The following is a 25,355-nucleotide window of genomic DNA, read 5'->3' on the forward strand; positions in this document are numbered from 1 at the left end:
TTCTCAAATTGCAGGGAGTGTTTGTTGTCCAACATAACCTCTTTCAGCTTAAATTGATCTTAAATGAAGAGAAAACAAAACTATTATTATTCTCAAGATCAAGAAAGCAACCCCCTTCTCTCCCTCAGATAGTCACTTTGCAAAACAAGCCAATAGAGGTGGTGTCATCATACAAGTACTTGGGACTTCACCTTGATGAAGCTCTTGTCTTTTAAGCCCCACATTCAACAATTCACTAAACATCTTGTGCTTAAACTGGGCTTTTTCTTTAGGAACAAGTCTTGTTTTTCATTTCAAACTAGAAAAGACCTTGTTGCAGCCACTTCTTTTGTGTTTGTTATGGGGTTAATTTGTACATGAATGCCCCAGGGTCTTAACCGGAACACAGTAGACACACTAACTATCCAAAGAGACTCCATAGTGACACTGCATCTGCATATCCCCTGTTCTCCCCCTTCTTCCCACTTCCTAGGAGGTGAATGACAACGCGGCCACGCTGTTCAGGAGTGGCGAGGTGAGCGACGTGGAGGAGGGCGTGATCATCATGAACGAGGCGGTCATCCCCTGCATGCACCTGATGAGCCGGCCGGACATGGTCAGCCAGGAGGACCTGGACACCATGGAGGCTGTCCGCAGCCACTGGTGCTCCTACCTGGGAGTAGACCTAGATGGTGAGGACAGATGGCCGGGAAGAGGTTTTTACTGAGCTTTATCCAAGCTGTGCTAAATGTACACTATATATACAAAAGTATGTGGACATCCCTTCAAATTAGTGGATTTGGCTATTTCAGCCACACCCGTTGCTGATAGGTGTATAAAGTCGAGCACACCGCCATGCAATCTCCATAGACAAAAATTGGCAGTAGAATGGCCTTACTGAAGAGCTCAATGACTTTCATCATGGCACCGTCATAGGATGCCTACTTTCCAACAAGTCAGTTCGTCAAATATCTGCCCTGCTAGAGCTGCCCCGGTCAACTGTAAGTGCTGTTATTTTGATGTGGAAACGTCTAGGAGCAACAACGGCTCAGCCGCGAAGTGGTAGGCCACACAAGCTCACAGAACGGGATCGCCGAATGCTGAAGCGCGTAGCCCGTAAAAATCGTCTGTCCTCGGTTACAACACTCACTACCGAGTTCCAAACTGCCTCTGGAAGCAACGTCAGCACAAGAACTGTTCGTCGTGAGCGTCGTGAAATGGGTTTCCATGGCCGAGCAGCTGCACACAAGCCTAAGATCACCATGCACAATACCAAGCGTCGGCTGGAGTGGTGTAAAGCTCGCCGCCATTGGACTCTGGAGCAGTGGAAACACGTTCTCTGGAGTGATGAATCACGCTTCACTATCTGGCAGTTGAATCTGGGTTTGGGGAAGGCGCTTTCCTGTTTCAGCATGACAGTGCCCCCGTGAATAAAGCTAGGTCCATACAGAAATGGTTTGTCGAGATCGGTGTGGAAGAACTTGACTGGCCTGCACAGAGCCCTGACCTCGACCCATCGAACACCTTTGGGATGAATTGGAACACCGACTGCGAGCCTGGCTTAATCGACCAACATCAGTGCCCGACCTCACTAATGCTCTTGTGGCTGAATGGAAGCAATTTCCTGCAGAAATGTTCCAACATCTAGTGGAAAGCCTTCCCAGAAGAGTGGAGGCTGTTATAGCAGCAAAGGGGGGACCAACTCCTTATTAATACCCATGATTTTGGAATGAGATGTTCGACGAGCAAGTGTCCACATACTTTTGGACATGTAGTCTATATCTCCAGTACATCCATAATGCTGTCATTTACGTGTTTCAGGTACAGTGTAATGCTTTATTGTGTGTTGAAAGCATGTGTTAGCATGTATAATGTCTTATTATAAGGCTTATAATAGCGTGTCTCTGTAGCACATTTTCCTCTCTCTTTCTCATCTAATTTCTCATACATCTCTTGCTCACCTGGCAATCTTAATTGTATTTTACTCCTCTCATGGAAGCTCTAAGTCTTTCTCTTCCACTCCTTCTCAGACTCCCTTCAGGAGAAGCTGGGTGAGTTTCTGCCCAGGGTTCTGGACTGCTCAACAGAGATGGTGGTTCTAAAAGATCCACCAACGGTGCGCTCCAAAGTGCCCCACGACCTGTGCAGCCGCCTGGCTGCCATTATGGAGTCCATCACCAACACCTCTGTGGTCGCCGTCAAGTAAGGCCAAGGGGTCAGAGGTCAGCTGCTGAGAATAAGTGTCAGGGCCCGTATGCCAGCCGACGGCCGCTAGCGTTTTTATCCTTATGTAGAGTTGACAAACACTGGATTTGTGCCTAGTATTGCAAAGCAGTTTTTTATATTACTTTTTAATGTGCTTTTACCATATTTTTCTAAGCCGGAACATTGAGTAGAATCTGAGTGACTTGAGGCAGAGCTTATACGCTCATATGATACTCACAGAGACATCAAGGAGAGATGGAGAGATTTCTTTATTATGCATTTTTAAGGTATTAGTGCTTTGAACCTATGCAGGTGTGTTTTTAAGAAAGTGAAAACACAAGAAATAGTATTTTTATAGTTTCTTAGATATTTTACATTTACCATGACGAATTAGGATTGCCGTGAACACAGAAATTCAGTTTCCTTTGACAAAACCTGTCTTGTTTTGTATTCTCTTGTTTATATGTAAGCCTTTCCTTCCACTCCTCTGATTTCCACTTCTTGAAACCTGTATTGATGCTCAATAAACTTTCAAACTTTCTGTTCTTTCTGTTGTTCTTTTCTCCTTGCTTTGCTCTCAAGTCTTCTTTTGTGTCTGTCCCCTGTTTTCAATCTATATTTCTGATATATTATGCAATCCTTTTTTCAATCTACATTTCTGATAAATAATGCAAACCTTTTTTCAATCTATATTTCTGTCTTTCACCCATGTCATACACACACACACACACACACACACACACACACACACACAGAAAACACTATTGATTGTCCAACGACCAATTTAACACTTCTGTACTGTGCAATGTGTTTGTTGTTTATTTGTCACTTCCCATGGTGCCGCACTACTTCCTGCACAGCTCGCTAGCCCTGCTGACCCCACGAGCAGATTAACAACTGACCTCTCTGTGTGAGCAAGGGAGGTGAGGGGGGGAGTGAGGGACGGCCCCCTCTGGTCCGCAGCTGGACAGCAGGAATCCTGCCAGTTCGCCTTGACATCACTGGAAGAGAAACCACAGCACCAGCTTTACCACTCAAACAGCCATCCCACTTTTATTCATTTGTCTCCAGTGGAAGATGATCCCAAACTGAGAACAACTACTGGCATCTCTATTCAGGTATGGTTTAGTTTGTTGTTTCTTTCTTTTGGCAGTTCGTTACGATGACTCTCCTTAATGTACAGACATACCTCCATCCCCTACTTTCCCTCTCTGTTTGTGTTTGTATAGTTTCCCTGGTTGTCCTAGCACATTTCTTCTGGTGTTGGTCTGGTTATAAGGATGTTGTTTTAAGGTTGCAACTGAAAAAAAGCAAAGAGTGATTTTTTAATACAGTATTACGTAACTTTTAGCAATGGGCTACTCATCTCAGAGTTGGTGAAGCCCATCCGTGTAAAATCAACACATTTACAAAGAAGATGTTGTTCAACATTAGCTGCACATCATAAATGAAGCATCGCAACTATTCTACAGATAACGGTTAATGAGATATCTCTAGTTTTTCCTCTACAGCAAAAAAATTGGAGTACAATTAGTACTGTTGATTACGATGCCTTGGGCAGTTCATGGTCTGCTGCACTCTGGAGTCTGAGTCGATATTGACGTGGTCCTGAAATCCTGCACGCAGCGCAGCACGTCTGCCGCTACGAGCTGTGTGGCGGTCCAGTAGGGGAGAGAGTGACAACACGAACAGAAACATTGACAACAAGAAATAATAGAGATTTGCCCAGGGTTTATTTGACCACATCTGGGCAAAACAATTATCTATGCCCTCGTAAGTAAGAGTAAAACCGTAATCTCCTCAAATCCATCACCATGCTCCTTGGTTGTTACCAGATTAATTTAGAGGATCAATCGTAATCCCGATAGTTTAATTATATCCAGCAGAGACCGATGACATCGCACAACGTACGTCAGATTGGTATGATCTGAAAGTTGTTGGGGGCCGGGGAGGAATGATGTAAGAATTTATACTGAGGAGAGGGAACCATCTGGTGAAAGACCACCCTCACCGTATCAGAGATATGGCGTACACCCACTGACCCACAGCTGGATTTAGCCTTCTAGCAATCCCTGAACTATGAAATATGACTGTACATAATAAGGACATAAGGAGTTAAGTTCCACCATTATTATTACTTGGTGGAAGAGTTTCATTTAGTCTCCTCTTTCCTCTGTAGTGGTGGTTTTAATTGCGTGACAACTCTCAATCAAATTCTATTGTTTCAACAGGAACAAGAAATCAACTTTCTGGGCCCTCTGCAGCTCAGCTGCCACACAGAGCACAGGAATCTACAGTAGTCTCGCTGATGGTTTTCACCATGATGTGCAGCAGGGTGACATTACACGAGCCCCATAACGGCGACTACAGGAGTCCTACGAGAATTTGCCCCCGTAGGAACTCAATTCCACCAGCACAGACTCTCACAGCCAAACACCTCCTGGCATACCTCCCTAGACCACCCCCAGAGTCAACACGTTTCACCCCATATCCAAAGAGGGTACCTATTGCAGAGAGTCAATTTCGTTATTTTGTGTTTTGGTATATTGTTCAGTGGGTTGTGTTTACACTGGACACTGTTTTCAGCACAAATACATTGTTGATCATGTATGTAATGTACAAGTCAGTCAATTGATTGTTCAAACATATTTTTTTCAGGTTGCAGCAAAAACCAACATGGCCTTGACAATGCTCCACTCCAGAAGAGACTCTCTCATCCCCAGCTCAAATAACAACAACTTCCCAATTCTCTCACCCCAGCCAGCCCCCTCTGCATCCCCCCAGCCACAGTCCCAGAGCCCAGGCCCCCATCAGATTGTTGCAGGCTTGATCAACCAGGAGGTAGACACCTGCCAGTACATCATCCCCACTGAGGAGCCAGAGGAGCCGGCCACTTCTCACCGCGGACGCCACCTTAAGCGTTTCAGCTCCAGGTGGTACTCAGGCGCTCCCTTTGGTGGCCCCTTTGGTAGCACCCGTAGCCCCGCCCATGGCACAAGTGGTGAGAACAAGCCCCACAAGCCACGCTGCAAACTTCTAGGTGACGAGAGGCCAAATTACGGCACAGACAACAAGCAGCGTCAGCGCTACGTCACCAAAGACGGGAAGTGTCGGGTCAACCTGGGCCCTATCGAGGACAAGAGCCGTTTCCTCTTGGACATCTTCACCACTCTGGTGGACTTGAAGTACCGTTGGTTCCTCTTTATCTTCACCATGTGCTACATTGTCACGTGGGTGGCCTTTGCCGAGATATACTTCCTAGACGCCTGGCTGCGGGATGACGTGGCCCACGTCCACGACCCTCAATGGCAGCCGTGCTTCGAGAACGTGGACAGTTTCATCTCCGCCCTGCTTCTGTCGGTGGAGAGCCAGAGGACGATTGGCTATGGCTCCAGATTGGTGACGGCCAACTGCATGGAGGGAGTGGTTCTCCTCATGGCCCAGTCTATCGTTGGCTCCATCATCGACGCCCTCATGGTCGGCTGCATGTTCGTCAAGATCTCCCGGCCTCAGAAAAGGGCCCAGACTCTGATCTTCAGCAAGCACTGTGTCATATCGGAGCGCGACGAGAAACTCTGCCTCCTCTTCCGCATCGGAGACCTAAGGGCGAGTCACATGGTGGACGCCAAGATCCGAGCCAAGCTGATCAAGTCCAGACAGACCAAGGAAGGGGAGTTCATACCGCTGGAGCAGTCGGAGATCAACCTGGGCTACGATACCGGAGGAGACAGGCTCCTGTTGGTCGAGCCTCAGACCATCACCCATGTCATCAATGAGAGCAGTCCCTTCTGGGAAATAGGGGCTGAGCGTCTGACAAGGGAGAGATTTGAGATCATAATCATTCTGGAGGGAATTGTGGAGGCATCAGGTTGGTTGGCTTTGAATGTTAGAATGTGACCTCAAAAATTATGTCTAAAATCATTTGAAAACATGTTAATGCTTTCATGTCTGTGACTGTAGCATAAGAGCTAGATGTGTAAAGATTAAACGTTTAATAATTGCCTTGCTGTGCAAAATGTGAAAAAAGCGTTGTCTCTACTGTGTTGTAGGTATGACATGCCAAGCCAGAACCTCCTACACTGAGGCCGAGATTCTGTGGGGCCACCGATTTGAATCCTGCATGTCTCTGGAAAAGGGGTCTTACCGGGTGGACCGTGGTGCATTTGACAAAACCTTCACAGTACAAACCCCCACCCTTAGTGCTAAAGACAAGAGTAATGAAAAAGAAGAAGAGGTCCTCTTTTAGATCATAAAACTGTACTATTCACACTGAGCAAACAGCCCTTGTATTAATAGAATTTCAAGGCCAAGACTTCTTGTGAATGCCCTTGGTTCCCTCCCTGAGACGAACTTTCCTGTTGTCTCTAATATTGTGGACAAACATTCTTCAAAAGAGTAAGACTTACACATTAGCATGCTAATCTACACCCTCAACTAGAATGTGAACTGTGTTGACAGGGACAGCATTCATGTGGGTGATTTACAAATAATTTAGTGTAGTAATGAGTATGCAGCCATGACTCCATGCTTTGTTAGATTACAATACTGTTTATTAATCTGTGTTTCTAGTCTATAATGGGTAGTTGTAGTTCATTATGGATACATTTGTTAACGGCTACCTCCCAAATCATAGAAATATAGAGCCAGTCATTATTGTCAGGATTTTTGTTGTTTTGAAAGGTTGTTAATTCATGATGATGTAGTGATAAGGCCATTATGATTCAAAATTTGATACATATGGATGATGTCAGTGTTGTTCAGCTGTTTCTGTTATATTAACCATGTCCCTGATGCAAATTTATTACACATATCAGTCCTATACAGTGCCTTGTAAAGTGTCCTCCCCAGAGTTTTCTAATATGATTGCCTTTTGACATATTAAACGTTGATTTTTTTTTCCGACAAGTGTGACATTTGTCCTTTCACATAAAGGGTATAATTATTTATAGGTTATTATAGGTTCCTCCTCAGTATATCCAAGAAAAGGTTGTGAAATACGCCAAACACTGCTTTTATCACATAAATTGTCCTCTCCTTGACAGACTACAACTCTACTCCAAATATATACTGTAGTTGCTGATTTATTAATAGAATAGAAGAGAATAGATCATTTATTGTCCATTTGGTTCGAAGGTAAAGTCGTGTTCTGCCTTTTCCCCAACACTCCCAGACATACACAGTTGAGAGGCTGTAGGGAAACTGTAGGGAGAAGACAGACTGCCGCCTAGAGTTTTCGAGAGCTAGATATTAATTAGTCCTTTCACTATTGCTTATTTTTTATTGCTTCTTCTGTTTTGTTCAGTATTTCTTCTACTCATAATGCATCTCCACTCAAGTCTTTTAAATCACAAGTCTGGCCTGGGCGTGGCCAGAGTGATGACGAATTGGAACATTGCTTTTGATTGGTTTATGTGAGTGGGCTTCTTCAGCCTGCACAGTGCCTGAAGGATTTTGGTGCTGCTAGCTAACCAGTAAGATGTTCTCCAAATCCAAACATGGCGTCTTTCGTGACAGAAGTCCTTGCTAGTTCTGGTAAACTTGAAAAAGAAGACCTTGCTGCTAAAATTAGCACGCTGTCACGGAAAGTAGAGGAAACTAAGGTAAACAAGCGAGTTTAGATAGCTCACGTTAACTAACTAGCCAGCTAACGTTAGCTAAATAACTAACGTAAGCTAGCTAGCCCGCGAAATAACATAGTTGGCTAACTCTTATCACAAAGCGAACAAAATCTTTGGTTTTATCGTTCGAAACCGTTTTGCTAGGCTGGCTAGCCTAATCGAACAATCTAGAGAATATTACCCCGAGTATGACTGGACTAACTAGCTAAATTAGCTAGTGAACATTACCCCGATTATGACACGACTAGCTAAATTAGCTAGCTAGCTATACTGAACAAAAATATAAACGCAACATGTAAAGTGTTGGTTTCATGAGCTGAAATAAAATCCCCGAAATGTACGCACAAAAAGCTTATTTATCCAATTTAGTGCACACATTTGTTTACATCCCTGTTAGTGAGAATTTCTCCTTTGCCAAGATAATCCATCCACCTGACAGTCGTGGCATATCAAGAAGATGATTAAACAGCATGTTCATTACACAGGTGCACCTTGTGCTGGGGACAGTAAAAGACCACTCTAAAATGTGCAATTTTGTCACACAACACAATGCCACAGATGTCTCGATTTTGGAGGGATCGTGCAATTGGCATGCTGACTGCAGGAATATCCACCAGAGCTGATGTCAGTGAATTTAATGTTAATTTTTCTACCATAAGCTGCCTCCAATGTCGTTTTAGAGAATTTGGCAATACGTCCAACCGGCCTCACAACCGCAGACCACGCCAGCCCAGGACCTCCACCTGCGGGATCGTCTGAGACCAGCCACCCGGACAGCTGATGAAACTGAGGAGTATTTCATTCTGAAATAAAGCCCCCCCTTTTTGTTTTTACCCCCTTTTCTCCCCCAATTTCATGATATCCAGTTGGTAGTTAGTCTTGTCCCATCGCTGCAACTCCTCCCCTACGGACTCGGGAGAGACGAAGATCAAGAGCCATGCATCCTCCGAAACATGACCCTGCCAAGCCGCACTGCTTCTTGACACACTGCTCCCTTAACCCGGAAGCCAGCCGCACCAATGTGTCGGAGGAAACACCGTCCAGCTGGCGACCGAAGTCAGCTTGCAGGCGCCCGGCCTGCCGCATGGAGTCGCTAGAGCACGAAGGGACAAGGAAATCCAGGCCGGCCAAACCCTCCCCTAACCCAGACGACACTGGGCCAATTGTGCGCCGCCTCATGGGTCTCCCGGTCACGGCCGGCTGTAACACAGCCTAGGATCGAACCCGGGGCTGTAGTGACAACCTCAAGCACTGCGATGCTGTGCCACTCGGGAGGCCGTAATAAAGCCCTTTTTTGGGGAAAAACGAATTCTGATTGGCTGGGCCTGGCTCCCCAGTGGGTGGGCCTATACCCTCCATGGCCCACCCATGGCTGCGCCCCTGCCCAGTCATGTAAAATCCATAGATTAGGGCCTAATGAATTTATTTAAATTGACTGATTTCCTTATATGAACTGTAACTCAGTCAAATCGTTGAAATTGTTGCGTTTATATTTTTGTTCAGTATAAATATTAGCTATAAAACTAACGTTCGCTATATAGCCACAAGGAGTTGCTGTTAGCCAATTGCTTGCTATCTAACGTTAGCTTGGTGCCAATGCCACAGCCTTGTCTGTGGCAGCAAGTTAGCTGACTACAGAATAAGGATCATGCCTAAGTAGCTGTAGCTACCTAGCCTCTTGACAAGGTTATCTAGCAACGTGTTCTGAAAGAGTTGGCTTAGTAAGAAGGTAACATTACCAAGCTTGGTAGTTAGGTTACTCTCGCACACACACTGTTTTGATTACTTGTGGCCATTCTACCCAGAAACAGCTGTTCAGTGTTGAATGACGTGTCATGGTTGTGCCTACCTACTCTGCCCATATTGAAAAATAATATATCTTGCTTTTTTACCAGGGGTATTTATGCAATGTGGTATAGCTTTCAGACTCTTCTCATCATTGCCTTACACTTTGATTCTTTCCCTCAATCATACTATATTTGTTTCTCTGTATCTCCCCATAGGAAGAGGTATGTGACATGATCAACAAGAGATACAATGAGTTCCTACCCAGCATGCAGGGGGCAGAGGTACTCATGGGACAAGCTGAAGAGGTCTCTAAAGAAATTGATGTCCTCAAAAGCTGCATCGAGACAGAGGTAAGCGTCACTAACTGTTCATGGGTCATTGGCATCTCCTTGTGTTTTTGGGAGGTGTTACCGAACTGACACAGTTGGCAGAGACATACTATTAAAAATAAGTGTATGTGTGTTTACAGGTGCAGCAGAATCTACATACAGCCGTGACGGAATATGCAAAGCTGAAGCAGCAGCTGGAGAGAAACACTACTGTCATTGCCATGCTCAGGCACCTAGAAGAGGTATCCTAAGTAGCTCCCCACTGTAGCCCTACAGGCTCACAGTCATGGACAGTTATTTTAAGTTAAATTCCGTCTAAGGGCATACCATTGGAGAGGCATGCGAGATACACTATATATTCAAAAGTATGTGGACACCCCTTCAAATTTGTGTATTCGGATATTTCAGCCACACCCGGAGCACACAGCCATGCAATCTCCATAGACAACCATTGGTGTTACTGAAGAGCTCAGTGGCTTTCAACGTGGCACTGTCATAGGATGCCACCTTTCCAACAAGTCAGTTCGTCAAATGTCTGCACTGCTAGAGCTGCCCCGATCAACTGTAAGTGCTGTTATTGTGAAGTGGAAAGCTTCATGTAATGGGAGCTTCATGTAATGGGTTTCAATGGCCGAGCAGCCGCACACAAGCCTAAGATTACCATGTGCAATGCCAAGCGTCGGCTGGAGTGGTGTAAAGCTCGCCACCATTGGACTCTGGAGCAGTGGAAACGTGTTCTCTGGAGTGTATGTGTGAATCACGCTTCACCATTTGGCAGTCCGGCGGACGAATCTGTGTTTGGCGGATGCCAGGAGAACGCTACCTGCCCGAATGCATAGTACCAACTGTAAAGTTTGGTGGAGGAATAATGGTCTGGGGCTAGGCCTCTTATTTCCAGTGAAGTGAAATCTTAACGCTACAGCATACAATGACATTCTAGAAGATTCTGTGCTTCCAGCTTTGTGGCAACCGGTTGGGGAAGGCCCTTTGCTGTTTCAGCATGACAATGCCCCCGTGCATAAAGCGAGGTCCATACAGAAATGGTTTGTCGAGATTTGTGTGGAAGAACTTGACTGGCCTGCACAGAGCCCTGACCATAACCCCATCGAACACCTTTGGGATGAATTGAAATGCCGAATGCGAGCCAGGCCTAATCGCCCAACATCAGTGCCCGACCTCACTAATGCTCTTTTGGCTGAATGGAAGCAAGTCCCCTGCAGCAATGTTCCAACATCTAGTGGAAAGCCTTCCCAGAAGAGTGGAGGCTGTTATAGCAGCAAAGGGGGGACCAAGTCCATTTTGGAATTAGATGTTGGACGATCAGGTGTCCACATACTTTTGGTCATGTAGTGTATTTGTTTGGCGATGCTTTTCCCACATTGGAGAGTATATCCGTGGACGGCTCGGATAAGGATATCGTCCACCGACTACGGATGGTACTCTGACGTGGGAAAGGAAAAGCATTGCCGCACAGTTACGGCTTGGCAAATATCTCGCAAGTTGGCTAAATGTTATACAGCTAGAAAATGGGCTACTCCCCACTGTAGCCCTAACCTGTTCCCCACTGATATCTACACATGGCCCTGTTAAACTGAATGGTGTTATTTATCATATTGCACAAAATCAATGCATATCTCATAAATTTTTCTGTTGTTCGATTTAGTTTCACATTGCAATGGAGGAGTTTCACAAAACCCTACTGGAGAAGAAGTATGTAATTGCGGCCAAACAGTTAGAAAAGGCCCGGCACAGTGCAGACTCCCTGAAGGCGTGGAAAGGCTCTGAGCTGCCCCTGCTGAGAGCCCTCAGCTCAGAGCTCACTGTCCAGAGAGAGAACCTCATCTACCATCTGGGGGACGAGTGGAAGAGACTAGCCGTCTGGAAACTGCCTCCTTCCAAAGGTAAAAAGGCTCCCAGGCATCATATAGAGGGGGGAAGACCCTGGGCTGATGCTTGGCCTCATAATGACATGCCTCAATTTCTTGACCATGAAGTGTTAGTAAGTAGAAAGTAGCCATTCTAGGGCACTTGTATTGAGGATAAGTAGGTTGCCTGAGGTGTATCAGTTGCACTCGAAGGTTACAATATGGAATCTTCCGATATGAATATATTATTTAAAACGTGTTGTACGTTTTGATTTTAAAGGTGGTAAATTGCACTTGATTCAGACCACCACAGACACTGATTGTGTGTGTTCATCCATCCTCTCTCAGAACCGATGGGGATGAAGTCGTTCCTGAAGACGGAGCTCCAGCTGACCCTGGGCGGGACCAAGGAGCCCCGGCAGAGCCCTCCGCCTTTGCTCTCCTGTGTCCTCCAGGCCCTGACCATCCAGGGGGAACTCCAACACAAGATCAAACTCTTCAGTAAGACTCAGTCAGTCAATATTTTTTTTACTGTGAAGCTGACAGAATTGAATTGAAGTTGAACTAATTGAAACCCCCCCCCCCCCCCCCCCCCCCCCATTATTTGAATACAGATCATTTTCTGTTTGTATTAGTCTGACTATTGAGTTTTAATAATCTGGACTGCTTCTGTTCTAAACATACACTGTGAGGCTGCTTCCATAGCATCCTGTTAGTCCATCATGAGACAGCCAGCCTCTCTCCGCTCTAGGCCAGGTGCTGCTGAAGTACCTGCTGAAGCCCCTGATCACGTACCCCTCTCTGAACGTGGAGGTGTCGGAACAGCAAAGTGAGGGCACCCTGCTCTCTCTCCAGTGTGCCGAGACCCCCGAGGAGCACCCCAGCCCCTCCCAGGTCTACACCAAAGTCCTGGTGGTACTCAAGACCCTACACACACACCTGCTAGGTAGGCACCCTTGCAAATAGTCCTATTTGTTGGTCATTTAGCGCTGGTTTCCCATACACAGATTAAGCCTAGTCCTAGCCTAAAAAGCTATTTCGATGGAGATTCTCCATTGATCATGCTTTGTAGTCCAAGACTAGGCTTATCTGTGTCCAGGAAACCGCCCCATAGTCTTTATCTTGTTTAGAAGGATTATGGAGAGTTTACATTTTCAACACGGACCTGGTCGAGATCCTTTAGTCACAGCAAATATGAAACCAGTTGATATGCCAGCCACCATTTTAGAGCAGTACCATTGGCCCTGTAACGACATGTCTCTTTTGCTTTGCAGACGTATCAGTTGGTGAGAGAAAAGTGTCTGTGATACTCGGAGACCTGGTATGGCAGGAGATGTCTCATTGCATCATCCATGAGTGCCTCCTGTACTCCATCCCAACCAATAGCTGCCAGCTTCAACAGTACAGTGCAGTATGTATCAAAGACTAACCAAGTACTCCAAATACACCCCTATACACTCTATGCACAAACAATTCGTTTTAAACGCAATACAGTTTGTTGTTTATCTCTTTTATCAAAGAGATACAAATACCTATATTTTTGGAACTAGTGACTTGATATGGACTATGTAAAGAACAAGGATACTTTTCATTCTGTCATTCATTAATACCACCATGTACGTTCTCACCCCTAGGTGATCAAAGAGACGGAGGAGTTTGAGAAGTCCCTGAAGGAGATGCAGTACCTCCGAGGAGACTCCAACGAGCTGCTCAAGTACGCCCGGGACGTCAACTGCCACTTTGCCAGCAAGAAATGCAAAGACGTGATCGTGGCGGCACGCAAGCTGATGACCTCCGAGATGCACAACACCGTCAAAGTGTGTTATGTTTTCCTACAGTCTATCCATGGTCTTATCTGTGTGGTTTCTAATTATTATGTACACTGACAATAGCCATGCAGTTGACTCCTGATGTACAGTATGTGGTTGCTTGCCACTGCAACATGTGAATGCATGTTCTAAATCAGAACATACAGATACCCAGAAAAGAAAAGAAATGCAGCTGGGTCAGGTGAACTGCTTTGCATCTTGCACTGCAGGTAAATGCACAGAGGTTGTACTTCTAACATAATTTCCTGCCAACAGATCACCCCAGATTCTAAGCTTTCCATCCCCAAGCTGCCCAGCCCTGGCTCTGGAGACAACAAGGGCAAGCAAGGGGCCAATAAGCTTGAGGCGTCCAGGTTGGAGAACGAGAAGCAGCTGGGTACGCAGACGCTGTGCCTGCCTGTGTGTCGCATCAGCGAGTCGGTGCAGCAGCTGATGGAGCTGGCCCTGCACACGCTGTCCGAGGCTGTGGGCAGCTCCAGCCAATGGTACGCTCTCATGTTGCGCAGCACCACGTTACCAACTGATATTAACTCTTCAGCTTTAGCACAGTGTTTCACTAAAGTTGTTTGTGTTGCAAAAAATTGAAAACATTTTCTTCTCTAATTTTTGTTCCTCGAAGTGCTACCCAACTGTTCTTCACAGTGCGGAATATATTTCAGCTATTCTATGATGTTGTGCCTACATACCATAAGTGAGTATATTCAGGTTTTCGTCTTTTTTGAATGCTGTTTATGTATAATCAATTTCAGAATTAGCATTTCCTCTCTTTTCACTGACTTCTCTCTCTCTGCTCTCCAGAGAGAACCTGCTCAAGTTCCCCCACCTGGCAGCCATCCAGCACAACAACTGCATGTACATCGCCCACCACCTGCTCACCCTGGGCCACCAGTTCAGGCCACACCTGCCTGACCCCCTCAGCGAGGGTGCTGCCACCTTTGTGGACCTAGTGCCCGGATTCAGGAAACTGGGTAAGGGAAGGAGTGTGTCCCATGGCTTGCTCAGCATTAGCATGGCTACACACTTGAAGGGCTTTTGTGGAGGTTGAGCTGTTTTTTATTTCCAAAAAGGATAATGAGACCAGTGAGATTTGAGTCAATCATGTTCTAGCGACATCTCAACGCCGAAGTGGATGAAAAGCGAATGTACACTTCTAGCTCTCTGACTAGCTGTATTCCCCAGGCGCTCATTGCTTCCTGGCCCAGCTGAACGTCCAGAGAGCAGAGATGCTGGAGCGTTTCTCCACCGCACGCAACTTCTCCAACCTGGATGACGAGGACAACTACTCCACAGCCAGCAAGGCCGTCAGGCAGGTCAGTGTTCAAGTATACAGGCAATATAGCTGAAAGAGATCTACAATTGTCCGTATGATGACTGTAGCCACAAATATGAAATTAGATCTCCAGTATTTTAAAAGAAGTTGTCTCAAAGGGCAACTATCAGCCAGACATTCTAAAATGGTGAGTTAAGCGTCAGTTAAAGGGATAGTTCAGCGAAAATTGATGTTTAGGTCAACTTTCTAAGTAAGCATGATTAGCATAGCAGGAGGACATTCATTTTTTGGACAATGCTAATTATGCTAACTCCTGGCTGTGGCAAAAGTAAACAAAGGATTATTGTGGATGTTGTTACTACTGGCCTACAGACACAACTCAAGGTAAGAGGAATTTGACCCAAATATCAATTTTGGCTGAACTATCCCTTTAAGATTCAGATAAAAAGTTAGCTATGCTTGGCATGTATCAAATGCACTAACAATTCTTACAAGATGTGGTCACTGTTCCATTACTGAAAATGGATTGTTTCATTTGCAGGTCATCCATCAGCTGAAAAGGCTGGGCACCGTCTGGCAAGACGTTCTACCAGTCAACATATACTGTAAAGCCATGGGGACTCTCCTCAACACTGCCATCTCAGAGCTGATTGCCAAAATCATGACGCTGGAGGTGAGGGCAGGCTCTTATTTGATAATGTGGCTTGTGTTTCCGCAATGATTTTACAGGGGGCAAATATTGTTAATCTTGGTTGAATGAGTGGGCTTCCTCATCCTATGGTTTCTATCCTATTTTGCTCTTTAGGATATCTCCACTGAAGATGGGGAGCACCTACACATCCTCTGTCAGACCATTATTGAGGAAGGACCCCTGGTGTTCATTCCACTGCCTGAGGAGAACAAGAACAAGAAGTACCAGGAGGAGGTGCCTGTGTACGTGAAGAAGTGGATCACCTTCAAGGAACTGGTCATCGTGCTGCGAGCTAACCTGCAGGAGATAGTCGACAGGTACAAAAATGAACTTCTCAGCTTGTCAAATCACCATTAAAGCTATTCATTTTCATAACAACAAATGACGACAACCACAATTCCAAAAGTGTACACATTTTGAATGACTTATGTGTAAACTTTTGGAATTGTGGTTGTCGTTGATGTTTGATTGCTATACCACCGAGTCCTCTAATTGGTTGATTTGTCCTTGTTTCCTGTCTGAAGGTGGGCGGAGGGCAAAGGGCCGCTGGCACTGGAGTTCTCTAGCTCCGAGATGAAGAGCCTAATCCGAGCTTTGTTCCAGAACACTGAGAGGCGGGCGGTGGCTCTCACCAAAATCAAATAGACTCCTTTGCTCTCTTGCTTCCAACAAATGACCCCAATATGCTGCAGCACTTTCCTTCACTGCTGTGGAAAACTGTTCATTAATGTCTTTGTTCAAGCCTAGTTGTGAATTTAAATGCAATATATGCCATTGTATATGATAAAACAGCACTTCAAATACAATGTTATGTCCAGCTTATTTTTTAAAAACCCAATAACACACCAACTTTCAGCAAAGACATTCATTCAATAAGTTATGCATGTGGACAACCTCTACCACACTAATAATACGTACTGTACTACAGGGTTTTCCAAACTCAGTCCTGGGGCCCCCCCTGGGTGCACATTTTGATTTTTGCCCCAGCACTACACAGCTGATTCAAATAACCAACTCATCATCAAGCTTTGAGTATTTGAATCAGCTGTGTAGTGCTAGGACAAAAACCAAAGCGTGCACCCAGGGGGGACCCCAGGACCGAGTTTGGGAAACCCTGCTGTACTAGGATGTGCAAAAGGCTGTTGATGAATGAAACCATGTTCTTTCTCTGTTCTGTTCAACAATATTTAAAGGTGCAATATGCAGAAATAATTCTGCCATTCCTGGTTGATAAAATTCTAATAGCCTAATTTCAGTTTGAGACAAAAAATAGCAAGTGTAGAGAATCATTGTACCATCTAAACCGCTATTTTCAATAACCAAAGATATTGTATTTTCAGCTGTTTGATGCTGGTGTACAAAACTGAAAGTAAAAGGAGCAAAAATGAAACTTAAAAATGGGAAGCATAGAAATAGCGCTCAGAACAGATCTACCAACAGCTTCTTAGACTTGCTTTTAATGAGAATAACTGATCTATTACTTGGTCAAGTCACCCAAAAAGTTACATATTGCAGCTTTAATACAATTATTTGTATCTGAAACTGCTTTCTGATTGAGCACTATGGCTGTGTTTACACAGGCAGCCCAATTCTGATATTTTGCCTAATTATTGGCAATTTCTTACACAGGGACACTAGAAGTCAATTGTAAATTAATCATTGTTTATTGACAGCGCGCTGGAGAGGTTCCAACAAACTTGATGCACCATAGTGAACGTCTGTCAGGAGCTCTAATGGGGCAGTCCCGTTTAGTTCCCTTATAAACTGGTTACAGACACGTTACATAGGCATAGTTCATAGGGTTGCTTCCGGCATGTGTCTGGCACTTCTCCTATCTTAACTTAAAGAACGTATTCTGGGCGTTCTGCCAAATAGTCTAAAGGAGGATGTCATGAAGGCCCCCCCTCAAATCTTTACCAGGCACAGACAGGAACCTATGATTGTTTATGACACCAAAGACAAGATGCACAAAGTAAAATGTCCTTCACAAGCTGATCTGAGAATTGGGCTGCCTGTGGAAATGCAGCCTTACTGAACTGAAAAGTTCAGATGGGACATGTATACACCTCTCTTCAACCATGATCTATATGGTGCGTTCAAGACAACTTAATCTCGGTTAACCCAGAACTAAAGTCTTGCATAATTGCTCCATTAAGTTCTGTGTCCATACATGGATGAAGAGATGCAACACGTTTTCCGTTTGGAGTAAACGTTTTGCGAAGGAATCCGACTAATGAATATATCCCAGTTGAACTACATCTCCCATCTCCTGCCTGTTGGTATTTCCGGTTTCATTAACGTCATATTTATGCGTCTACATGCGTGTCCGCTTCGGTGTTTCTATGCGATTGGGGTGAATTACCAACATTTATTTTTTAAACATTGAATTCTCCTCTAAAATAAATTTAACCATGGAGAAGGGCAGACGACCAAACCTGTCCCCCAAGAAAAAGATGGGGAAGAAAAACCCAACCGACACCGCTGATCCTGTGAAGAACTTCGAGCGATGGAAGAAGAAATACAATAAGACAAAAACACGAGTCAAACAGGAGAAAAGACAGAAAAGGAAACCTGAATGGCAGGTGGAGAAAGAAGTTATTCAACGTCTTGTCAACAAATATAACGAGGTAAACAACGTTTTTGTTTTTATCCTACGAGGTTGGGCGAGACTAGTTAACGTAGATAGCTAGGGCCGCGTTCAGCAGAATTGAGATAGAAATAGGCAATGTAGATCAAACATGCCTTCATGGCATGTCTATCTGCAACGTTGGAGAACGGCTGGCAACTGAACATGTCCTAGGACTGTAAATGAGCTAGCTATCTAGCTAGCTATCACATCTTCAGTCTTATCAAAGCAATCTCCTGTCCCATAAGACATTTTAGGAAGTCCTAGGTTACATAACGATAGCTAGTTGACGTTTCTATTGTAATGTTAGCTAAATTATTGCTGTTGACAATGATTTGTATCATATCATTACTTCTGGGGCAGTGTAGATACACTTGAACAATTCTTTCTTCTAGATAAATGCCAAGGATGCTGAGAGGTTTTCAGATTTCCCCATCTCCAAGAATACCCTGCGAGGTAAACATAAATTGGTTATGAAATGGCGTTGACTGTGTTTGCCAGTACATGCAATATGGACCAACATGCCATTGGCAAACATCTTATACCGTATCTTGTTTAGGATTGAGTTTTGTTGTTTACCCCAGGTCTGATGGAAGCACAGTATCGTCAGCCCACAGAAATACAGAGACAGACCATTGGCTTTGCATTGCAAGGTAAAGATGTTCTGGGCGCTGCAAAGACTGGCTCTGGGAAAACACTGGCCTTTCTCATTCCTGTGAGTACCCAATTGTATTCTATATCTGCAATATTGCAAGCTGATATGAGGCAAATGCAATGTGCATCCATTATTTGAGTCTATTGATGGCATGTCATTGCCTTTCACACGTGTTTGGTTTCATTTCCAGGTATTGGAATGTTTGTATCGTCAGCAGTGGACAGCAATGGATGGCCTCGGGGCCCTCATCATCTCCCCCACACGAGAGCTGGCCTATCAGACCTTCGAGGTGCTCCGTAAAGTGGGCAAGAACCATGAGTTCTCTGCCGGCCTCATCATTGGCGGAAAGGTACTTATTTACTTTCAAGTGCCTTTATTGGTAGATCATTTCATGTTGGTTTTGACACCTCTGTTGGTGGTGTTTGAAAGGAAACGTTTTGTGCCCTGTTATTCTGTTGGATTCCGCAACCAACCATTGATTCATTTAGGCTAAGTTAATGGACCCACCCCCACCCCCAGAGGAGGTTGCCGCCACTATTTCGACGTAATTTCCTTTCCTAGAGAGGAAATGAGAGAGGAAATGCACGAATTGGGAGTGGGAATTTCCAAGTGGAGTTGATAAAAATCAACAAATAGGGCACTGACCACCGTCAGCCTAGCTAGCTAGCTACAGTATCTTGCTAACCATATCTAGTTTAAAGTTTTATTAGTCGTATGTCTGGGATATGCATGGTATACTTCGTCCAACGAAATGCTTATTTGCAGGTTCCTTCTCGACAATGCAACAACAATAAGAAATAATGAAAGATAATACGAACATAAAGTAAATGGCAGTATAATAGAATAAATATTTTAGCATAAGTATGATACAGGAAGGCACAATTTATAGTCCAATATTTCCACGTGTATGGGGGGCAAGTGTATAAATTGAGCAGTATAATAAGAGTCTGGTAGCAGCAGTTGTGGTGTGTGTGTAGCATAAATGTGTATATTCTGAACAAAAATATAAACACAACATTTAAAGTGTTGGTCCTATGTTTCATGAGCTGAAATAAAAGATTCCAGAATTTTTCCATACGCACAAAAAGCTTATTTCTCTCAAATTTTGTGCCAGAATTTGTTTACATCTATGTTAGTGAACATGAATTATTTGCCAAAATAATCCATCCACCTGACAGGTGTGGCATATCAAGAAGCTGCTTAAACAGGATGATCATTACACAGGTGCATCTTGTGCTGGGAAAAATAAAAGGCCACTCTAAAATGTGCAGTTTTGTCACACAACACAATGACACAGATGTCTACATTTTTGGGGAGTGTGCAATTGGCATGCTGACTGCAGGAATGTCCACCAGAGCTGTTACCAGATAATTGAATGTTCATTTCTCTAGCATAAGCCTCCTCCAATGTAGTTTTAGAGAATTTGGCAGTACATCCAACTGGCCTCACAACCGCAGAGCAAGTGTAACCACGTCAGCTTAGGACCTCCACATCTGGCTTCTTCACCTGTGGGATCGTCTGAGACCAGCAGCCCGGACAGCTGATGAAACTGAGGAGTATTTCTGTGTGTAATAAAGCCCTTTTGTGGGGAAAAACTCATTCTGATTGGCAGGGCCTGGCTCCCCAGTGAGCCACACCCCCGCCCAGTCATGTGAAATCCATAGATTAGGGCCTAATTTATTTATTTAAATTGACTGATTTCCTTATGAACTGTAACTCAGTAAAATTGTTTAAATTGTTGCATGTTGCGTTTATTTTTGTTTAGTATATGTGTGTGCATGCGTGAGTGCATGTGTGCTAAGGTGCGGAGAATCCGAGCAGGTGGTCAGTCCAGTTCAAGTGTTGAGCAGTCTGATGGGTTGTAGATAGAAACGGTCTCTGAGCCTGTTGGTATCAGACCTCATGCTCCGATAACGGCTCGTGGCTGGGGTGTGTGGGGTCCTTTGATGCTGCGTGCCTTCATCAGGCACCATTTCGAGTAGATTACCTCGATGGGTCGGGGCACGGTCCCAGTGATGTACTGGGCTGTCTTCACCACCCGCTGGAGGGCCTTGCGGTCGTGGACGGAGCAATTCCCGTACCAGGCCATAATGCAACCAGTCAGGAGGCTCTCAATGGTGCAGCGGTAGTATTTGGAGAGGACACCGGGCGGGATGCCAAATTTCTTCAGCTGCCTTAGGAAGTAGCGATGCTGTTGCACCCTCTTGACAAGAGGTTGTGGTGGTGTTGGTCTATGACAAATCCTCGTGATGTGGACGCAGAGGAACTTAAAACTTGTGATTCTTTCTACTACAGTCCTGTTGATGTGGATTGCGGAATGTTCCCTCCTCTGCTTCCTGAAGTCAACAATCAACTCCTTTGTTTTGCAGATGTTGTGGGAGAGGTTGTTGTCATGACACCACAATGTCAGTTCACTTACCTCCTCCCTATCGGCTGACTCATCATTGTCGGTTATCAGGCCTGCAACCGTGGTGTCGTGAGAACTTGATGATGGAGTTGGTGTTGTGCAAAGCCACACAGTTGTGGGTGAACAGGGAGTACAACACAGGACTGAAGACACACCCCAGGGGGGGCCCTGTGTTTAGCGTCAGTGTGGAGATGTTGTTGCCAATCCTCACAGCCTGTGGTCTGCCCGTCAGGAAGTCCAGGATCCAGTTGCAGGGTGGTGTCCAGACCCAGGGCTCTGAGCTTGGTGTCTAGCTAGCTAATGTTATCTGTTGCATTTTTTTTTTTTCACTGTAGTCAAAACATTAGCCAGCTGGTTCTGGTGCTGGATTTGTCATAAGTATTGATTTAGGAAAAACTTCACGACAGATGGAAACCGTTAACCTATCTTTGACTTCACCATCTATTGTTATCTCCAAAGATTTGGCATCTTCCATAAAATGCAGCCGAGAATCCGCCATAGAAATAGTTAGAAAGAATAAGATGACGCTCCAGTAATATGGTTAACTATTGAAAGCAATGTTCCCTCACTTTTTTCGGTGCAAACTTGAACGTTGTGAAAATTCTGTGCAGCTTCTGGTGTGTGTTTATTGTGAACACTGAGGCTTTACCCGCTTTAAGTTACCATTATAACAGTGGCCAAGTAGGCTACTGTGGCTATTTTGATCATAATGTAGGCCTATTAGACTGGTCTACCATCAGAAACAATGGAGAAAATGCATCTGTAACATTTGAACATGGTAATAGTTGTTCTATCATTCAGCCTACTGTAGCAGCCAATATGTGGTGTTCAATGTAGGGCTACATTCCATGAGACTTTTGGGAAAAAATATTCCAGGCTTGACATTAACCTGTTTATCTACTTGTCCTTCAGACAAGGAGGTGACTGAAAATGTGTTGTTTGATTCAAGAAACCACTTTACAAAATTAAGTTGGATTATTCCCATACCATATTACAGAGAATCTGACAAATTATGCTACCCTCTGCCTATTGGCTACTTAGCTTATTCTAGCCTGTCTAAAAATACAACACTGCCCATTTAAGACATAAAACAAAAGCTCTTTACCTGACTCACTTTTCAAAATGGCTAGAAATGCACACATTTTGTGCTCTTGTAGGAAGCAATCACTCCCCCATTGCTGACTAGAAATGAGCTATAACTGGTCTAATAACTCAGTAGCAAAGAATATGAACGAATGTGCACACGTGGCTACATGCAGCTCTTGCTTTGATCTCAAAACAAGCCCATCTACTCGCAACCACTGGTGTGCCTAAATAAAAATTGCAGGTCGCACAGCAAAATATTTTGGTGCATATGCGAGTAAAATGGGCACACTGTAGAGCCCTGCAATGACTTTGCTCATGATCATGCACACCGACATGTAACTATAAAAGCCAATTTATGCTTGATCTGAAAACGTGGTCGGCGGCTCAGTATAAAGGGTGTGACGCAACTCCGGAGGCACGCAGAGGCCAAATTGAGCTCCGTACCGTATCACCGTGCGCCTCCCAAATTTTGTAACAATACGGATGGCTACGTATAGCTCCGCATTGACATGATTGGTTGACAGTAGGTGGGGCGGGAGGTCCTGTATAAACACAAACTCACTTCCTTGACAACTTCCTTCACAACAGCTTTGCGCTACGCAAGGAGTTTAAATGCCCTGACTTCTGCAGAGGTCTTATCACCATAAATGCTGCACGGCCAATGCAAACGTAAAGCTTTGTATTAAGGACATAAAGTTCCTTTCTTTGCCACATTTTTTGCAGTTTTACTTTAGTGCCTTATTGCAAACAGGATGCGTGTTTCTGGAATAATTGTATTATGTACAAGCTTCCTTCTTTTCACACTGTCATTTAGGTTAGTATTGTGGAGGAACTACAATGTTGTTGATCCATCCTCAGTTTTCTCCTATCACAGCCATTAAACTCAGTAACTGTTTTAATATCACCATTGGCCTCATGGTGAAATCCCTGAGCGGTTTCCTTCCTCTCCGGCAACTGAGTTAGGAAGGACACCTGTATCTTTGTAGTGACTAGGTGTGTAATTAATAACTTCACTATGCTCAAAGGGATATCCAGTTTCTTCTTTTTTTTAAAAGTATACCATCTACCAATAGGTGCCCTTCTTTGCAAGGAATTGGAAAACCTCTCTGGTCTTTGTTGTTGAATCTGTGTTTGAAATGCACTGCTCGACTGAGGGACCTTACAGATACTTGTGTGGGGTACAGAGAGCAGGTAGTCGATCAAAAATCATATTAAACACTATTGCACACAGTGAGTCCATGCAACTTATTATGTGACTTGTTAAGCACATTTGTATTATTTATTAACTTATTAAGGCTTGCCATAACAAAGGGGTTGAATACTTACTTATTTTCTCAAGACATAGAATTTTTTAAATTTTTAAACATTTCTAAAAACATAAATCCACATTGACATTATGGGGTATTGTGTGTGTGTGTGTGTGTGTGTGTAGGCCAGTGACACAAAATCTCAATTTAATCCATTTTAAATTTGGTCTGTAACACAACAAAATGTGGAAAAAGTCAAAGGGGTGTGAATCCTTTCTGAAGGCACTGTATATCATACTTTGACTAAAACAACTTAAATAAATATGCAACTTCGGGTAAGCTCTGGCCATTTTTTCACCTCGAAAGTGGATTTCTACTGGTGTGGGCATTTAAGGGACAGACTGACATAGAATGTCAAATTCTGTATGTAAAGTACAGCTGTAGTTGCCAGAGTTTTATCTCTGTGGCATGTTTTTTTGCAGGACCTGAAAAATGAGTCTGAGAAGATCCACCGCACTAACATCATCATCTGCACGCCAGGACGCCTGCTCCAGCACATGGACGAGACTGCTGCCTTTCACGCCTCCGATCTGCACATGCTAGGTACATAGTTAAACCTGAGCTTCTAGGCCACCATAAAAATAGTTTTACTGTGGTGTGAGCAGTATGTTGTTTATGGACTTTTTACATTCTTACTGTTAATATTAAGCAACATTGCTTGAGTAGCACTGTTTGTTTTGATCTGTAGTCAGATCATTGGAGAATAATATACTTGTTTGCAAAATCTATGGTCTTGTGACATGATTGTAATGGCAGAAATCATTATATTTGTTTATTTATTTTTAACTTTCAGTTTTGGATGAGGCGGATCGTATCTTGGACATGGGTTTTTCCGACACTATCAACGCCATAGTGGAGAACCTCCCCAAGACCCGTCAGACACTGCTGTTCTCAGCCACACAGACCAAGTCAGTGAAAGACCTGGCCCGCCTCAGCCTCAAAGACCCAGAGTACGTCTGGGTGCACGAGAAGGCCAAGTTCAGGTAGGAGCTCTATTATATAACACACTTAACAATGCCACTATAGTCCTGTGTCAAAACTCTTAGTCTTGGCTTTTAGAAATCTGGCGGTTGGGGTTAATGTCACATGGAGTTCTATAAACTCAGGAAATGAAAAACGGTCTCAATTGAAAATACTTGTGAAAGGTGATGTGTTGAATTCAGTCGGGATTTCAATGAGTCTCCGGGGCTACTCGTAGGTCATCATGTGAATGTTATTGCTCAGCGATTGCAGGGTGCTTACATTGATTGCTTATATCGGGACAAACTGACATCCAGTATATGGTATGAATACCAGAAAGACAAAAGTGGGCCGGTACATTCAACAAATACGAGCGTTGTCATGGATGCTCTGTGAAGTCCCTAGCCCTTCGAAAGAATGGCGTGTCACTGTGCAGCCAGGTGCTGAATGATAGTGTGGTTTCTCTCCCACTAACATAGGGTCCACCATTAACATAGAATGTTTTATCTGAATGTCAGAAACTTCAATCCAGTCTTAAACTGATCATACTGCGCTTGTTTTATGCTCTTTCTTTTTGTGCCACTTCTTTTTCGATGAGTTGTCTTCTGTAGCTTTTCCGATGAGCCTTTGCTGATAAGCTGGTTTAGTGTTTATGCTGCTGTAATGGCTTTGTCCTCGATGTTAAAGCTAATTTATTATATGGGAGTAAGGAAGCACAGGCTACTGCAGCAGAGGAAGAG

The 25,355-nt window shown here is 44.3% G+C and overlaps 4 protein-coding genes across 4 annotated transcripts in view; all 4 read left to right on the plus strand.

Annotated features, from left to right (window-relative positions):
• Positions 1-2,185, plus strand: part of LOC311142224 (ubiquitin carboxyl-terminal hydrolase 28-like) — a gene marked incomplete at both ends in the record, with an annotated part of 45,253 nt that extends 43,068 nt beyond the window's left edge. Inside the window, 2 exons of the mRNA XM_084177831.1 lie at positions 473-671; positions 2,010-2,185. Of these exons, the coding sequence (XP_084033957.1) occupies positions 473-671; positions 2,010-2,185 (375 nt within the window). The remainder of the gene's footprint in view (positions 1-472; positions 672-2,009) is intronic.
• Positions 2,186-4,492: 2,307 nt separating this feature from the next.
• Positions 4,493-6,430, plus strand: LOC311142228 (G protein-activated inward rectifier potassium channel 4-like; the record flags this gene model as incomplete). Its single annotated transcript, XM_084177835.1, has 3 exons — positions 4,493-4,684; positions 4,843-6,052; positions 6,234-6,430. The coding sequence occupies 3 exons, from the start codon at positions 4,493-4,495 to the stop codon at positions 6,428-6,430; spliced, it is 1,599 nt and encodes a 532-aa protein (XP_084033961.1).
• A 1,190-nt stretch (positions 6,431-7,620) lies between these two features.
• Positions 7,621-16,380, plus strand: LOC311142226 (centromere/kinetochore protein zw10 homolog). Its single transcript, XM_084177833.1, has 15 exons — positions 7,621-7,784; positions 9,806-9,940; positions 10,060-10,161; positions 11,583-11,820; positions 12,133-12,285; positions 12,536-12,730; positions 13,059-13,195; positions 13,419-13,601; positions 13,869-14,098; positions 14,233-14,304; positions 14,412-14,581; positions 14,793-14,923; positions 15,425-15,556; positions 15,689-15,891; positions 16,099-16,380. Exons 1-15 carry the CDS (start codon positions 7,680-7,682, stop codon positions 16,217-16,219), a joined length of 2,307 nt encoding a protein of 768 aa, XP_084033959.1. The 5' UTR covers positions 7,621-7,679; the 3' UTR covers positions 16,220-16,380.
• A 1,496-nt stretch (positions 16,381-17,876) lies between these two features.
• Positions 17,877-25,355, plus strand: part of LOC311142225 (putative ATP-dependent RNA helicase DDX10) — a 116,592-nt gene continuing 109,113 nt past the window's right edge. The window contains exons 1-6 of the mRNA XM_084177832.1: positions 17,877-18,201; positions 18,596-18,656; positions 18,785-18,915; positions 19,046-19,204; positions 24,078-24,198; positions 24,449-24,638. Coding sequence (XP_084033958.1) covers positions 17,986-18,201; positions 18,596-18,656; positions 18,785-18,915; positions 19,046-19,204; positions 24,078-24,198; positions 24,449-24,638 — 878 coding nt within the window. The 5' untranslated portion in view covers positions 17,877-17,985. The remainder of the gene's footprint in view (positions 18,202-18,595; positions 18,657-18,784; positions 18,916-19,045; positions 19,205-24,077; positions 24,199-24,448; positions 24,639-25,355) is intronic.

The sequence above is a fragment of the Coregonus lavaretus genome (assembly GCF_964263955.1).
Source record: "Coregonus lavaretus genome assembly, chromosome: 15".
Lineage (NCBI taxonomy): Eukaryota > Metazoa > Chordata > Actinopteri > Salmoniformes > Salmonidae > Coregonus > Coregonus lavaretus.